Source organism: Macrotis lagotis, chromosome 1 (genome assembly GCF_037893015.1).
Source record: "Macrotis lagotis isolate mMagLag1 chromosome 1, bilby.v1.9.chrom.fasta, whole genome shotgun sequence".
NCBI lineage: Eukaryota > Metazoa > Chordata > Mammalia > Peramelemorphia > Peramelidae > Macrotis > Macrotis lagotis.
Window position 1 is genome coordinate 545,535,334 of NC_133658.1, and position 18,511 is coordinate 545,553,844.

The 18,511-nt window shown below is 31.9% G+C and overlaps 1 protein-coding gene across 2 annotated transcripts in view; it reads left to right on the top strand.

Annotated features, from left to right (window-relative positions):
• The window catches only part of TBC1D23 (TBC1 domain family member 23), a 62,986-nt gene extending 44,818 nt beyond the window's left edge, over nucleotides 1-18,168 (top strand). Inside the window, exons 12-19 of one of the 2 annotated variants that reach the window (XM_074214321.1) lie at nucleotides 96-138; nucleotides 1,863-1,972; nucleotides 3,498-3,640; nucleotides 5,752-5,796; nucleotides 9,068-9,156; nucleotides 12,615-12,750; nucleotides 13,537-13,731; nucleotides 15,138-18,168. In XM_074214321.1, the coding sequence (XP_074070422.1) occupies nucleotides 96-138; nucleotides 1,863-1,972; nucleotides 3,498-3,640; nucleotides 5,752-5,796; nucleotides 9,068-9,156; nucleotides 12,615-12,750; nucleotides 13,537-13,731; nucleotides 15,138-15,219 (843 nt within the window). In that variant the 3' untranslated portion in view covers nucleotides 15,220-18,168. The remainder of the gene's footprint in view (nucleotides 1-95; nucleotides 139-1,862; nucleotides 1,973-3,497; nucleotides 3,641-5,751; nucleotides 5,797-9,067; nucleotides 9,157-12,614; nucleotides 12,751-13,536; nucleotides 13,732-15,137) is intronic. The other variant, XM_074214322.1, reaches the window with a different exon arrangement.
• The last annotated feature ends 343 nt before the right edge of the window (nucleotides 18,169-18,511 follow it).

Consider the following 18,511-nt stretch of genomic DNA (forward strand, 5'->3'; position numbering starts at 1 on the left):
AGGTAGATGTTTCTAGAAATCTAAGGTGTAAACAACATCAGCATTTTGAATATTGGGGAATTTGAAAATAATTTCATATTTATTTCCCATGACAGAAAAACAAAGAATATGTCAGCATTGCCAGTGGTGGATTTATGGGTAAGTTTAAAATTTCATTTATTTCTGGCCTATGAGAAGGAAGATAGCTGAGGTGACAACAGAGGTAATATTGAATGGAGAATTTAATCAATCATGGAGCATTTATTTTTGCCAGATGTGGCTAAGTGCTGGGCATAGACAGACAGTAGTAAAACAATTCCTGCTCTCAGAGAGTTTTTATTGTTATTGTTCAGTCTTTTCTGATTTTTTATGACTCCCTTTGGGGTTTTCTTGGTAATAGTACTGGAGTGGTTTGCTGTTTCTTTCTCCACTTCATTGTACAAATGAGGAACTAAGGCCAATAAAGTTGCGTAACTTACTCTTAATATCCTTGTCATATAAGAAACAAAGGGGAAAATTTTAATAGAAAAAAATCATCTTTTTTTTTTTTCAAATTGTAGGGACAAAACCCTGTTCTTGAGCTACTGCTTTTAAGCTCTGGTTTTGTAGTTTTAGGTCTTTCTGGTATAGTCAAAGAATCCTGAACCTGAAATAGGAAATCTAGATTCCCATCTTAGCATTCTTGTCACTATATGTGTCACCTTGAGTGGTTCAGTTTCTTTAACCTCTGTGTTGCTTAGTCAAATGAAGAGTTGAATTAAATGATGTCATTTTAAGATTCTTTCCAGTTCTAAACGATTAATCTATAAATTAAAATCTGTTGAGAAACTGTTTAAATAGACTAGGAATATTCATATTTCTAGGCTAATAACTTGGTTCCCCAGATTCCAAAATAATTGACCAGAGTTATTGCAGTGTTTAGCTATTGTATTTTGAAAATTCATGAAACTTTAAATAATATCTAAAAGTCAAAAAAGGAGATAATATATTGCCTGTATCTTACAAGGAGGAAAGTTTATGAAAAATGTAGATCTGTAAGCCCTAATTATTTACAACAACCAATTTGTATAGATCCTGAAGAGATCAGCATGGTAGCCATACATTCCTTATCAAGATTGAATACTGACACGCTGAAGTTCATTTTTTTATTATTGGCTCAGTAAGTTGACAGAAAACAGTAGATCTAATCTCTCTTGATATTGGCAAGACTTATTATTTCGTCTTGCACAGTATATTCAGTGATTAGATATATAATATATATCAGGGTGATGATTACAAGTGTTGTATAGACATTGTTTCTAGATCCAGTATTTATTTTCATCATTAATTTGTATCACTAAGTATAGGGAGTGTTCAACAGAATTGTTGTCCTTTATATTCCAAACATTTGAAAATTGTTCTCCTACAGAATGGAGCTCGGTTTTGCAAAATTATTTTTCCCACCAATCATTACTTTTACTGGAGATTATTATATCTCTTTTTAAAAAATAGTTTTGAAAGTTGCTAAATTGTTCTAAGAAATGCTGGCTTGACTTTTCCTTCTTCAAAGGAAAAACAGCAAAAGTCTCCCATGAATTCATCAAAATGTAAAATAATTTAGTTGACATTATCTATGGTCTGCTTAAAAGAATCAAGAAGTGAAAATGTAGAATCAGAGTTATTTTAAAACCATTCTAATGCATATGTGGCACATAGAAAGTTAAAGGGAAGAGAAAGTTTTCTTTAAATTAGTGATCTTTTACTATGGACTGTTCTATTTTATTATTTTCCACAGAAAGGGAATAATATGTATTTAATAAACCAATTTTATATCATAATTAGCTTTGTAATAACTATGTTTAAAAGGGTTTGCTATTTTAGTTGTTTTCTTGTTTTTCCACAAGCACTCCAGCAGCACTTAGCAGACATAAATGTGGATGGACCAGAAAATGGATATGGCCACTGGATTGCTAGCACTTCAGGCTCCAGAAGTAGTATAAATTCCTCTGTTGATGTAAGTGTAAAACTAATTGGAGGTCTAGTTTTGCCAAAACTAGAAAACGATCTAAAAAGAGGACTAAATGTTAACAAATTCATAAAGTAGTTTAATTATGTTTACATTAATTCATAATCATTCAAACATATGTTGATAATTTGTTTTCATAGACGTCTCACTTTGAACAGATATCTTGGTTTATTTTAGTAATTACCTACAGTAGAAGAAAAGTTGCAGAAGTTTGTCTGACTTAAATGTCTTATTTTTCCTAAAAAATCATTAGACCTAAGTCATTGTTTTTAATATAATTAATAGTCTTCTTCAAAACTTGAAGTTCTAATGTAGAAGTGCATGATTATCTTCCAAAGTAACATTATCAGGGCACCAATTAATTAATTTGCAAGTAGTTTTCTTTTTTAGAGCTCTTAACCAAATTTAGTCTTCAACCATTATATAAACCATTTAGTATTTGGTTGATGCCCCCTTACATGATATGAAAATTTTGATGAGTTTATTTATAATACAAAAATTTGGTTATTGAAGAGTCCTCTTCAATAACCCATTTTATATAAATAATCTGTTTTCAATAAACCACTTGATTGGGAAGAAGAGGCTGACTCATTCAAAAACTTTGTGATTTGCTGCTATAAATATTCAACATCTTTTGGTAGTTCAGTAGCACTTCTCTCCACCCACTTTTCCAATTCATAGTCCTTTTCAGCATCTCTAAATACTAATTTGAGAAATGCTGATTAAAAACCTAACAACTGTCTAAAAATAAATGGGTTAAAGTTAGGAAGGTAATGTGTTTTATATATATATATATATATAAAACAGAAAATTTTTGCTAAAGCAACTTCAATCAAAACATTAGCAACCAAAAAGAAAAAAAAAGATTTGAATGATAAAGGAATTGTTTTTGATATTAATTTGATTAAGTTTGGAGTTTAGGCATAGGAACAGACATTTTCATTTTATTTGGTTATTATCTGATTTCTAAAGAAAATACTTGGGGCATCTAGTGGTTATAAAACCAGCCCCTGGAGTCAGGAGGACCTGAGTTCAAATCCGGTCTCAGCCACTTAATAATTGCCTAGCTGTGTGACCTTGGGCAAGTCACTTAACTCCATTGCCTGAAATAAATAAATGTTTTTAAAAAAAGAAAATACTTAAAGGAGCAAGATTAAACATAGTAAAAAATATGTCAAAGAAAAAATGAATTAGCTATGTTAGTGGTAGTGTTACTACCTTTTTATTCTGTTAGGTTAGACAAATCAAAAGTCAAAAGGCTTTAACTATTTCTCATTGAGAAAGGTATAGATTTCAGCAACATAAGGTTTTTATACTCAGTTTTCCATCTTCCACCCTTAAAAACTTCATATCTAGATTTCTCTCTCATCATACTCAATTTGGATCAATGTACAACATAGAAACATGTAAAGATTGACAAATTGCTTTCTGTAGGGGGTGGGGGGAGTAAGACTGGGAGGGAAATTGTAAAACTCAAATAAAATCTTTAATTAAAAAGAAACTTTTCTTACAGGGTGATTCTCCTAATGGTTCAAATGATGGGCGAGGAATGAAATCATTGGTAAACAAAATGACGGTTGCTTTAAAGACAAAATCTGTGAATGTCAAGGAAAAAGTTATCAGTTTTATTGAGAATACATCAACTCCTGTAGACAGGTGAGTTTTGGGTTTTTTTTTTTAAATAGAATTTGAGATTAAGAGAAGAACATTATGCAGTACGAAGAGTAGTGGATTTGGAGTTCAAATCTCAGCTCTGTTATTTATTATTGTCTTGAATAACACACTTAACCTATTTAGGCCTCAATTTTCTCTTCTGTAAAATGACTTGGGAGTTGGATTGGATTACCTGTCAACTCCTTTTAGATTTTTATCTATAAGATTTAAAATCTGTAATTGGTATATAGATGTACCTCAGTCAGTTGAAGATACTCAAGAAAATTTAAATACAGTTTTATTAAGTGATCCTATTCCAGCAAGTTCCACATAATAGATTTCGTGAAATAAATTCGGCTCAAAGTTCATCCCTCTGACAATTAAAAGAGGGATTGTGTATGGAATGGCCATTATATAACATATCTAACTCGAGAAACATTATATATTAAAATATTTTAAAACCTAAAAAGGACATGCATAAGTGGTATATCTTTTATACATTAAAATAACACCTGCTACAATATCTGTATATCACTATATGTGGTCGATACTCTCCCAGTGTCTTCTGGACAGTAGAAAGAGTCCTGGTCTTTGGGGAAATGCCTTTGCCAACTCTTGATCTAACCTTCCTTTCATTACTCAAAAACAACCAAAAAACAAATTGGCAGGAAGAGTCTTTAATTTTTAAATAGTTTAAAGTACTATCTCTTGGATTTTTTTCTTTGCATTTAAAAATTATTTTATTGATGGTCAGATTTTGCTTCTGTATCACTATCCCTCCTGTCTCCATTTTTTTCTTGTAACAATGATGTATAGTCCAACAAAACAGATCAGCAAGGGGTGGCTAGGTGGTGCAGTGGGATAGAGCACTGACCCTGGAGTCAGAAGTATCTGAGTTCAAATCCAGCCTCAGTCACTTAATAATTACCTGTGTGGTCTTGGGCAAGCCACTTAACCTCATTTGCCTTGTAAAAACCTAGAAAAAGAAAAAAATGGGGAAAAAACAGATCAGCAAATTTCCCATTTCTGAGACTATTTATGTCCATTTCTATCTCTAATCCAGCACTTCTGTGTAAAGAGATGGGAGTATATTCCATTAGTTCTTTTGAAGTTACTTTCGTTTCTTGCTTTGGTTGGAATTCTGAAGTTTGTTAGTTTTCTTCATATTATTGTCATCATGTAAATTAGTCTCCTAGTTCTGCTTTTATTTCAGGTCCACAGTAGTTTGCCCAAGTCTTCATCCTCTCTTAATCTTGCATGGCCATCATTTTTTTCAATAATATTCCCCAAATGATGGATACATGTTTTTGTGTAAAAGTGACTGAAATAAAAGAACAAAAATGAGAATTTGTTTCTAAGCAGACTTTTCTCTTCAAAATATATTATAGGGACAACTAGGTGGTGCAGTGGATAGAGCACTGGCCCTGGAGTCAGGAGGACCCGAGTTAAAATGTGACCTTAGATACTTAATAATTGCCAAGCTGTGTGACCTTGGGCAAGTTGCTTAATCCTGTTGCCTTGCAAAAAAAACCCCAAGAAAATATAAGCATTGAATAGAATAATTCATATTAAGTTTTGTTTTCAATTTCCAGGGAAGTTTGAATCGGGTGACATAAAAAATTGAATGTTAGAAATATAGCATTTCATAGAAGTGTATTTTGTCTGCTGTAAATGACAACTAAAATTACAGGTTTACTTCTGTTAATAAAAAATCAAACATCCATACATATTTAGTGATAGATTACATTAAGGTAATTTTATCAGATCTGGCTATTTAAGTAATGGGTCTCATGGTAGTTCTTTTGTTCTGAAGAGTCTAATCTTTTGACTTAATTCACAGTTTCTTGGACTACCTTCTATATTTTAGTTTTAGTCATATCTCTCTGGGGATATGGTTTATCTTTTGAGTAAATATGTTGTCAGCCCACCACCCCCTTCCCTATCCAGAGTGTCATATTTTCCTATGCTTTCTACTTGAGAATATCAAAACTCTTTCTTCATAATAATTTCTTCACGTAATGATATGTTTTGGAAAAATTAATCACTTCAAATATTTATAGATTTTAATTTTTTTATAATTGTTTTGTTCTGTCCTCTGCCTTAATTTACTATAGAATGTCTTTCAATCTTCCTTGGCCAGACAAAACAAGTACAGAGCGGTAAGCCATGGGTAGAAGAGTCCAACTAAGCCATGCTTGTCTTTAAGCATGATTCACACTGTTTGTAAGCATTAGTTACACTGACTTAACCTAAGATTTCAGGTAGCAGTTAAAAACAAGCTAAATTTTTCAGTAGCCTCTTTTCATTCTGCTTTTTGATTATTTGTTTAGTGCTGCTCTTTGGGCTGTATTTTAGCTTGGTGCTTTTCATTTTTTACTTCATGCATGCTTCTTTGGTTTGATTCTATTTCCTCTTATGCCATCTTGAGAATTTAATTTTTCATGAAAATTTGCATTGAAGACTGAGTAGACCAATGCAGTCATACCATGCCATCTTTTGCTTTGAGATAGTATAAAGCATGTTGTTTACAGAAAGAGAAATGAGAGAGAGGAAAGAGTGAACAAGAAAACGAGAACTAGGTCATAAGAGAATTCTTTGATAAGGCATGATTCTGATCTCTATCTAATATAGAATCTTAGAGTTGGAAGAGACCTTCTAGGTCATTTGGTCCAACCTAGGGCCAGTTGAAGAAATAAATAGCACTTAGGAAATTTGGTTCTGCTTAGGGTTGATTGTTTTTTTCCATTTCCATTATATTATATTATATTATATTATATTATATTATATTATATTATATTATATTATATTATATTATATTATATTATTTGCCCTTTTTCCTAGAAATTTATGGTTTTTTAAATATAAAACCTACTCCTTATGTAAATGTAAACCAGTTTAAAGAGGATTGACTTTTTTTTAATGTCCCTTTTGAAAATTATCTAATTTTTTTTTAATTTCACATTTAAAGGTGTTCTGGCAGACTGCCAGGACAAGATAATTCTGAAATAGCTGCCCAGATCTTTTCCTAGATTAATGACTTTTTTTTGAGAAATCACTTTATTTAAACAGTATAATTTGCTCATTTTTTTCTAGAGGCATTCTCCCCAACATTTATTTAGCTGAGATTTATTCTTCTCAAATTTGTTAACTAATTTATCATTCAAATTATGAACCTCTTCATCTCAGTTAATTTTTCTATTTAGTTTGAGAGGCCTAACAAGCATATTATTACCATAGGGAAGCTTCTCAAATCAGAGAGTTTGAGCAAAATAGAATTTCGATGAAGTGAAAATTGTAGTTATTTTCTTTCCATCTTTGATGAAATTAATTAAAAATTTCTTCCCTTCTAATATTCCATTAAGATGTTGGGTTGAAGATTGAGTTTTTTTGGTTTATTTTTTTTCTGTTTATTTTTTGCTTTGGCTAAGTGCTTTTTTAAAAAGTTCTTTTTATGGAATTTCAATAACTACTACTCGTGTTTTTAAGAATCAAAAATTAATATGGGTAAATCTTTAAAATTTACCTGAAGTATTCTATTTTTTTCTCTCTGCAAAATATTGTATTTTGACAGTCCAATTCAAGAATTTGCTTTTAGATTGTCAGTGTTACTTGTGCTTATTTTCTAGGTGTTACTTATGTTAACATTCTTTTGGCTTTTTTTTTTTTTAACATAATAGCTTAATCCAAAGAAAATCAAAATTCCTGTTTTAAAAAATAAATATAAAATTTCTTAAATGCCTAGATGTAGGACTTAAGTCTTGACTTTTGTCAATATTATTTTTTCCCTATAAGAAAACTGACAGATTATGAGTCATTTGAATTTCAAGCCAAGACAGTTCGATACAGTAGAAAAAGTCTTTGTAATCAAAGACCTTGATTCACATACTAGCATTCTGCTTATTACTCATGTGATTCTAAGCAAGTTATTTACTCTCTCAGACCTTCAGTTTCCTAATATAAAAAATAAGCAGTTTGTACTAGATGATCTCTAATGTCTCTTCTAGCTCTGTATCTTATGATTCTATGATTAGAATTTACTTATCCCTGAAGCTATTTTGTTGATGTGGGTTTTACCTCAATAAGTTTACTGGGTGATGGAAAGAATATTTTAATTTCTAGATCACTTAATTGTCTTAAATTCCAACTTTATAAGATATGTCATTTAATATGGTTTGTGGTTCATAGGAACTATTTTTATCTAGTATTCATAATTTGCCATATTGAGCCTGATATAAACCTAATATTCAAATTGAATGTAAGATTTCTTTGAAAGAAAACCAACATGGGGTACACTGAGAAGTGATCACTTTCCCCACTCCCATTTTGTGATTGTACTTTTAGTCCTCAGGGTGTGGGTAAGGCAGCTGTTGCTTAAGCTGTTGCTGATGAGACCAATGAGGCTAAAACTGAATCTGTGCTCCTTGGAATGTGATTATAATATGCCAGGCTCAGATTTGGGGATATCTGGCCCACATTTGGACCAATATTAACCCTACTTCCCATTAGTTTCCTGTTTTAGTAGTACGTTGGTTTATGGTCTAAAATGTCAACCTCTTTGAGGGGGGGGAAAAAGGAAATAGATAAGTGACTTTTTAATTTTGAGTCTCATATAGGATACTTATTAAAGAATTATACACAATTAAGAAAACTAATTGAAGATGTGAATAATCCAAATTTTTCCATACAAGAATATCTTTCAAAATATGACAAAGTTTAAAAATCTAGAGTACACATTTATAGTAAATGATTCTTCTGATCTTTATTTTAAAAACAAGATGCAACTTCCTCAAAAGTATGAATGAATATATAGTTGATGAAGAGTTTTCATTTTACTTTGATGGTTTATAGAGATAAATGATATCAGCAGGTACACATACACACATCATTCAGAGATAACTTCCATCCAAGAGGATTTATCTAGGTTGTGTACCCAAACATTATGCCTCCAAAAAAGAAAATGAAATTAGAGCTCAGTTGTTTTTGAGGGAGAACCTTAGTCTTCATAGTATTTTTTTATGTCCATTAAAAAAATTTTAAGATAAAAAAAAGTAAATACAACCAAGTTTTCCCAGCATGCTCCTTTTTTTTTTCTGTTTTAGAAAGAAAAAATACCTCAGTTGACTTTGTTGTTCTTTAAACCCTTGGTTCCATTTTCAGAAACTGGGAATTGCATTTAGGAGGAATGTTTAACTTGTTTAAATTTCATTCTTACAGCTTTGAGAATATTTAGTCTAGCATATAAACCCTGTTCTCCATTTTCACTAACATAGTTTGCTTATCTACTTTCAGTTTTGACACAGCTTTTCTGAAACTATGGGCTTTTCTTGGGTGCATAAAATTATTTACTTGCATGTTAAAATGGTGCTTGGGGAAAACTTTACATGAAGGTTATCTTAAACTGTTTTCTTTTCCAAATTCCAATAATTATAGACATGTGAGTAGCAGTGACAGAGTGGGCAAGCCTTACCGTGGTGTGAAGCCAGTATTCAGCATTGGGGATGAAGAAGAATACGATACAGGTACATCCACTTCTTTTTACTTTGTAATTCTTTAGATATCATACTGAATACAAATGACAATTCTATGCAATATAATGTGTAGCAAAATTCGGAATAACATGCTTGATGTGGACATAATATGATTCAGAAGTTGGGAACAATTAGCCCAATGCTTTATATCTTCTAGCCAACAGATGGCAGCCAACATTGATACTAGGTGATGCTACTATGTGTGCCCACAGCAGTAGTTACTCTAAAGAGCCACAGGGTAGAAATGTTGCTTCTGAAAATTTTAACTTTGTCTGTTTTATTCCCTTGTGTAACTATTCAACTACAATATCTCTTTCTTACTCTTTTCAGTTCATTTCAATTCAGCAAACATTAGAGATCCACCTAGTTAGTCAATAAATACTTATTAAACACCTACTTAATACCTGGTATTGGGATTTAAAAAAAAAGCAAGATTGTCATTACATGTAAACTTATGTGTTTTGTGCCAAGTACTGTAATAGATGTTGAGGGGGATAACAAAGGTTAAATAAAATATAGACTCAATTTTCATAGAGCACAGCTAGTCAAGGGACATGACGTATCCACAAATAATTAAACAGTAGGAATCAGAGGTACGTAAAAGAAGGTGAAACAAAGAAAATATGTATATGTACTGAAGAAGATCAGAAAAGATTTTCTGCAGAGTGTAGTATTTTAGCTGAACTTTCGGTACAGGAAGAAATAAACAGGTATGTGTTTGGCAGATATTAGAGATGGGGTGAGAGCAAATGAAATTGTCATATATGGAGAGAAAAGAGGACAAAGGGTAGAATCTTGGGGAAAACAAATATTATGGGATCAGTAGAAAGATCTTGGAACAATGAATGGAGGTCATACAGATTTAAAACAGAAAAAAAAAGCTTTATAATTATAAAATCTCTCCCAATGTGGAATGAGCTGCCTCAGGAGGGTGTGTGTTTTCCATCATTAGTGCTCATTGATTAGAAATATTTTAGAGTAGTTTGGTAGAAGTCAGACTATTTGATTTCTGAGGTCCTTTCCAACTGATATTATGTAATTCTGGAGGGTATCTAGAAGTAGGACAATCAGCAGTGTCATGCTTCAGAAAATCAAGTAGAATGAGGACTTAGAAAAGGACTAAAGGATTTATTCATTAGATTCTCCATGACCTTTGAGAGAGTAGTTGGCAGTTGAGTAGAGTATTGACAGAGGAAGTCAAGAGTACAGGGGTTTGATGAGGCATATAGGTATTGGGGATATGGCAGTATTAAGTTTGGATTATTTTAAAAAATGCCTTATTGATCTTTTTTTTGTTTCTTTATATTACTGTCTATTTCTTTCCCTACTCCTCCTAGAAACTCCTTTTTGACAGAAAAACAATTCAGTTCTGATAGTATATGTGATAATCTTGTACCAGGCTATCATTTATCTACTCAGAGAAGTGAAGTATGTTTCTTTAGCCCTCACAAATCAATTGACCATTCATTATTCTGAATTTTTATGTCTTTTAATAGCATTTTTCATTATTATAGTTTTTATGTATATTATTCTCTTGGTTCTTTATATTAGTTTATAACAAATCTTCCCAAATTTCTCTGAATTCTTCATAGTCATTATTTCTTAGAGTACAGTTATAATTTTATGTATATTTATACACAAATCTATGTGTGTAGAAAAATTTTAAGTATCACAATTTGTTCAAGGATTCTTCTTCTCCCCCCCACCCTTGAAATCAATGATTGCTCACTTTGTTTCCTGTTTTGAGCTACCATAAAAAGTTCTACTCTGAATATTTTGATGTATATAGATTCTTTGTCTGATTATGACTTTTTTGGGATTTGTACCATTGGTGGGCAATTTAGTCACTTTTCTTGTATAATTCCAAATTATTTTCCAGAATAATGGCATTGATGCATAATTTCACCAAAGGTGAATTAGTGTGCTGTTCTTCCCACCCTTCTCTTTGATAATTATTCACAGACCACTTTTAAAAAAAAGCAACTTCATTATAGTTTTTTCAAGGCAATGGGGTTAAGTGGCTTGCCCAAGGCCACACGGCTAGGTAATTATTAAGTGTCTGAGCCCGGATTTTAGCTCAGGTACTCCTGACTCCAGGGCTGGTGTTCTATCCACTGCGCCACCTAGCTGCCCCCCCCCCAACTTCATTATAAAGGGAAAGAGAAATATAGGATGATAGCCAGATGAAATAGAACTAGAAGGAAAAATATTTTTAGAATTGATGAAACTTGGACCTGTTTAGGAGTAGATTGGAGTCAGCAGAGAGGAAAAGGGATAGGGATGGGGAAGGAATAAATAAGGTCGAGCACAGGCAGAGAAAAATATTTTTTAGCAAGGGCACCTTTCCCTCTGAAATGGAAAGAAGAAAGATGAACCATTTAAGATGGGGAATTGAGGAAATTATTACAATTTTAGAAGTATTTCTCTTAAAAAATTTTAAAATTTTTTTAAAATTTAAAACAAACGAAAAAGAAACATAAGTTGAGATTTTTTTTAAACTGGTGATCCTTAAAATTTCTTTAACTTTCCCTAAGGTACTATTTATGACTTTTGATGGGGAGAGGGAAAATCTTTTATCTCCCTGAAGCAGAAAAATGTACCTGTACTTGAGTAGGCTTGACCATATCTTTACAATTTTGTTGCATGTAATGTTAATTTAATTCACATTATTTTTGAAAATTGTATGACAATTTTAATATAAATTCCTCAAGTTTTTTCATTTACAGGATTACAATTACACGTTTACAATCACCAGATTTTTGATCCAAAATGTCATGTAATGTAATGCAGTGTCATATTCCATTAGTTATTTTTAAGAAATGTCCTAGGGGATGCTAGGTGGTACAGTGGATAGAGCACTGGCCCTGGCCCCAGGAGGACATGAGTTCAAATCCAGCCTCAGACACTTAATAATTACCTAGCTGTGTGACTTTGGGCTAGTCATGTAACCCCATTACCTTACAAAAATAAAATATTATAGAATTATTTTTCAGTTTTGTCTAAATAAAATACTTTTGAGATTTTCTCTTTATTAGTAAGTAGCATGTGATTTTTCAGAAGTTGATGAGATGATCATTGAAACATTTTTATGGCACTATTATTATTTGTAAAACACTTTGTTTCTTTTAGTTCATTTATCCACAGAATAGCTTTTGAGCTATGGATTAAAGTACATATTCTCTCTGTTTTTCAGATTAGTAAACTGAGGCTTAGAGAGATTAAGTGACTTTCCCAGAGTTGCATAGCTTATAAATAAATAGCAGCATGGAATTGAAACCCGTTTTCTCTTGACTCTGAATTTAGTACTTTTTCTACTATATCATGCTGCCTTTCTACTTTAGATCTCCATTTATGTAATCTTTATAATTATGTAGTTTGTTTATAATTTAAAATTTAAAATGTATAATTTATAAAATCTCCATTTATATAATAATTTTAATTCTTTATAGATGAAATTGATAGTTCCTCAATGTCAGATGATGATCGAAAAGAGGTAGTGAATATTCAAACCTGGATAAACAAGCCAGACATCAAGCATCATTTTCCTTGCAATGAAGTAAAAGAAAATGGACACATGTTTCCTAGGTACTGTACAAAACTATTTCAAATTAAGTTTAAGTTTAAAAAATGTGGTATTTTATAAATATATCAAAAGTGAATTAAGCCTGAGGTAGTTATTAACCATTGTCACAAGTGATTTGGGGTCTTAAATAAGTTGTATTCCTTCCACTCATGAAAGAAAATTGAATATTTTGTGGTCATTACTGGCCTTGGTGACATGCCAGAGTGATAGTCTTCCTTTGTTACTGCCATGGTGATATCCTAGTTCCCTGAGTCAAAAATCAAGGTTACTATAAAGAATAATGTAGCAGCAGATAATATTTTTACCTGTGAAATGTGTGTGATTTGTTCACCATTTATCATTTAGCAACTATGTATTTAGCTTATGTGTTTTTAGCTGTGATAGAGAGGTATTAGAAAATAGACTTTTTAAATATATTTGTAGATAAATATATTTTTTGTTTACATCTTTATGAATAAAGAGTTCCATTTTAGCTATAGCATAATTAATAGTAGACCATATTCTGATATGTTTGTGTATTGTTACATTGGGTCTATTTTGTTACACCAATTACCAACAGTATCTGAACATCAATTTAAAAAATTAAGGGGGCAGGAATGAAAAATCATTAAATTATAAAAGTTTTTGTTCATAAACCACTTTATGCTATGATCCTAGCTAATGCAGAGCTAATGTCATCTAGATTTAACCAATGTATAAACAAAAGGGATGTTTGGTAGTATCTACTTTGGTTTAATTTGTGAAAACTTTATTTTTTTCTGATACTTGGTTATTTTTTTCCTTTCAAGTCATCTTTTGGTTACTGCCACACACATGTACTGTTTAAGGGAAATTCCTTCACGAAAAGGATTGGCTTACATACAGTCTCGGCAAGCACTAAATTCTGTAGTTAAAATCACATCTAAGAAGAAACACCCCGAGCTAATTACCTTCAAGTATGGAAACAGCAATACTTCAGGAATAGAAATTTTGGCAGTTGAAAGGTAAGAAGACATGATTATCAAGCAAATTATTATATTAAACAGTTCAGTACGATATTAAAACAAGAATCTGTTTTTCATATCTGTCTGCTTTTACCTCCTCCCCTAATAGTATCTCCTACTGATATATATGTAGTCTAGCAACTAATCCATGAAACAGAGTTAGATCATGTCCACCTGGCATGTTCTCTTTGTAGAATTTAGGATTTTTTTATACTTCCAAGAACTTTATTTGCTCATGAGTGACTTTTAGTCCAATGATTAACATCAGCGTCTGGGAGTTGTACTTTTTAAATTGAACAGTAGTTTAAAGCAAAGTTAGTTGAACATTTATTCAGTTCTTTCTCAACTACCTGGGACATTCTGTAGCTGTAACCTTGATTGCATTTAATAACTTAAGTCTCAGTGAAGACATATCTGAACAATCCTCCAACTGCTTAATAAACGATAGTTTTGAAGAATTAGGTTCCTAAAATTTTCATTGGTCATCTTGACTTCCAATTTCTGTCAGTGATCATAATGCTAATTGTAATGTTCAATCATGCTGTGTGTAACATCTGATACTTTCTATTTCCTATTTAAGAAAAATGTATATACTTTATAGTAAAGATTGTGGGTTTGTTTTTTTTTACATCCTGTCATGTCCCTGCTGCTGTCCACTTTCACCTCCCAGTAGAACACATCTGTAGATTCACCTCTTGGAGCTGCAAGAGACTAATTTTGATCTCAAACCTTTGAAATAAGTTTGGTCACTGCATTGATATGATGACTTTCAGTATTGTGTTCTTTTACACTATGCAATCATGGAAATTATTTTCTACTTTCTATTTTGCATTAGTTCACACAAGTTTTGACTTTTCCTCTGAATTCTTCATTTCTTATGGCACAATGCTATCCATTACATTTCTGTATCACAATTTGTTCAGCTATTGTTCAATCAATGGATACCCATCTTGCTTCTAGTTCTTTGCCACCACAAAAATTATTTCTGTACATAAACTTTCCTTTTGGTCTTTGATCTTTTAAGGATATATTCTCACTAAAATGGCTGGCATCAAATGCTTTAAAGTCTTCCTCAAGTTGAAGCACTGTTGTCCTTACAATATAAACTTTTCCCATTGAAGCTCACTGGGAGTATTAGAATGTCTTACTGCCACTTACTGCCACTGTGAGATTGGGAAAAAAAAACTGTACTAGCTAGATTAACTCACTAAAATTGTCTGTTTTATGGTCAACTAAAATGAGACTGGTGCTAACCTGAACTCATCACATTCTAATTGAACTTTTCTTGGCTCCATATTATTCCTTGAAAAAATAATTTAACACCTCAACCTTTTTAATTGTATTATAAAGAATAATTATCTTTATTATGAAAGCATTGTATTAACATTTAGTTTTTGTTCTTATAGGTATTTAATTCCAAATGCAGGGGATGCTACCAAAGCCATAAAACAACAGATCATGAAAGTTCTGGACGCCTTGGAAAGCTAATAGCAAGACCAGGAGAGGTGTGAACACACTTTCCTAACAAATACTAATCTGAGACATTTTATTTACTCCTGGGAATGCCGGAGTAGCAGGCTTAAGATAGGGTAAATTATTATAATTAATTTCAGGACAGTTTAAAAATTTTTTAATTTTCTTTTGCATTTTTGGTTTTGTACAAGTCATTTATTATCAAGGTCATTTACTAAGTGGCTTTAGAGTAGCTGACCTTGCCACCTTCATGGAGTAAGGATACAAGATGCAGTTCAGTTTTGAGCAACCTATTTTAAAGGAATGTTCCTCACTTTTCAGGTAACAATATAGACACATGTAAATGTGTGCGTGCTCGTGTGTGTATAATTGCAGTCTTCATTGACCTTGAATGCTATTCATAGAAATTGTTTAGGAAACTAATGTTCATACATTTTGGTTTTACCCACATATATTATCAGAGACTAAAAATATTGCTCAGAGTAGTAAACATTTTGCTTACTACTTTTGTTCTTCCTAAAAGGACTGGAATTCAACCAGTGTTGCGGATATGGAGATTCCAGCAGATTGAATAATGCAACCCTACTGTGAAATGCAAAAAATATGTTTTCTAAATCAGACCACTTACCTATGCATAATTGGAGGAAATAATTTGAACACTTACAACTGAGTGCTTTAAAAATACTAAACCCTGGTACTAATAGCTACCACAGAATAACTAAGACTAATTTCTAGTCTTAATGAGTAAAATGGAAAGGAAAAAAAAAGCATTAAGATAAGTGGATAAGTGTGTTAAATTCAAATTGAAAAGGATAAAACTGGAGCAGTGAAAATGGTCTCCATCACAAATGAATTACATGGTTTTATGTAATTCAAAAACTATGTGTTTGAGAGTGCACACAAAGTTTTACTCTCATTTGAAGTTGTGTTCTGTGATGAGACTGAATAAAAGCTAATCAGAGTGCTACATAGCTGCAATGCCTTATCATCATGTCTTTGCTTCTTAATGCTATTTTCCTTTGATACTTTGTTTTTCAAAGTTTAACCATTTTGAAAATATTTTTCTACCCCCTTGATACAGAGAAACATAAGTGATCTGTTTTATTTTGCTGCTTTCTTAGTTGATCTTTTTTGATCCATTCTGAATACATTTGGTAGGGAGCCCTAGAATGTGTTTGGGGCCATGAATGACTTTTTTGGAATCTTTTTTTTCCATAAGGAGTATAGCAGTTCCATAGACTCTTTCAGGTCATAAAATATAAACTTAATGCTTTGAGGAGTGAGAAAAGAAACTAACAATCAACTACTTTGTTATTTTAATGGGAATCAAGTGGTTATGAGGCACCTTAATCAGGAAATCATTTGCTTTACTATCTAAAACCAACTGAATTGAACTGTTGAAGATATTTGCATGAAATTGCACCCGGGGCAAGCTTGGTATTTATAATCCTGCCCTATGACTGTTGTATTACATTTCCCTTTTCCTGGTCCCCTTCAGAACTTTCCCAAAGTCTTTGACTTTTGCCTAATTCAGCCATGGGATTTTTTCCATAATATTAATGTAAAAATGTTTGTGTTACTGTTTTTAAATTACAACTGTAAATAAACTAGTACAATTTGCTCATAACTTGTTCTTTCAGAAAACATTTTTTTAAGTTTTTGTAGTTACTATATTATAGATTGTTTAAAAACTCCTTGGCTTCCTCTAGTAAAATGAATTTTTAGGTTATAGATACTGGAAAATTACCATTTTTTGTTCATATAGAAAGCATAACTTTTACCAGTTTAGTTATAGCTATTTACACAAAGTCTAGAATTCCAAGCAAAATTTAACATGCAAAAAAAGTCCTCACTTTAATCCAGAAATACACCCCCAAATCATGCACCATAAGTAGCCCTCAGGTCTAAAGCAGTATTATTTTGGTGGTACTCACATCAGTGCATAGCATACCTTAGTTGATTCTTGGTATCATAAGATAATAGATTTTGAATTAGAATGGATGATCTTACAGACCATCACATCTAAACTGTTAGCACATTTTAAAGAAGAGTAAAATAGACATGGAGATTTAGTCATAGAACTAATAAGTATTTAAGTTGAAATTTGAATCCAGGTTTTCTTGATATCCCATTCTAGTGCCCCTTTAACCACACCAAGTTACTCTTATGCTGCCTTGCTGTATATGGAATAAAAGCATTATTTGGGTGAGAAAGTAATTTCAGTTATTCATAGTAGTTCCAAACCAGAATAGCAGGTAAGGAGAAAGTCCAGTTTGCTTTTTAATAATTAAGCAAGAGGGGGGTGACTAGGTGACACAGTAGATAGAGCACCGGCCCTGAAGTCAGGAGTACCTGAGTTCAAATCCATCCTCAGACACTTAATAATTAGCTTAGTAGCTGTGTGACCTTGGGCAAATCATTTCACCCCATTCCCTTGCAAAAAACTAAAAAATAAATAAAAAATAAAAATTAAGTAAAAATTGTTCATTAGTGGAATATTTTTAGTCGAATTTTTATAGTGGAAATAATAGAATTAGTAATAGAATATTTGAAATATATGCTAAAAATTGTTTAAAGTCTCTCTAAAAATTTTTTCAATGAACATTTATTTTCTCCTTCCCACTTTGACTCCCACTGTAACAAAACAAAAACAAAATTCTTATAATACATATGCGTAGATTTTATAAACATTTCATTCATAATACCTTTTATCGAGTTAAATAAACTCACCATCATCTTTTAAGATCACAGTAGAAAAAATAAAATGCTTTAAAAAGATAACCCCCCCCCAAAAAAATACAAATATCTCATAGTTAAACAAAATAAATTCCCACATTTGGCCATATGTAAAAACGTTTCATCTAGCATCTTGAATCCATCATTTTGCTTGGGAATTGGAGCCGGTCAGTAGAGGCATCAAAATTCTTAAGTCTTTCATAGTTTTTTATCTTAATTTTTTTGTTATTAAATAAATTGGTCTAATTCTGTTAACTTTTTTCTGCATCATTTCTTAAAAGTCTAACCAGACATCTCTGAACCAGTAGTACCTTTTGCAGTTTCTTACAACACAATTCCATTACATTCATCTACTAAAATTTATTCAGCCATTCCTCGGGTTGACTGGCCTCCCTTAGATTTCAGTTCATTGCCACTACAAAATAGCTGCTATCAATATTTTTGTACAAAAAAGTTCACACACACACACGCACACACACACACACACACACACACACAGGTTTGTTTTCTTTATAAGAATTAGTGTGTGTATATATATGTGTGTATATACATACAATAATATGTGAAGTAT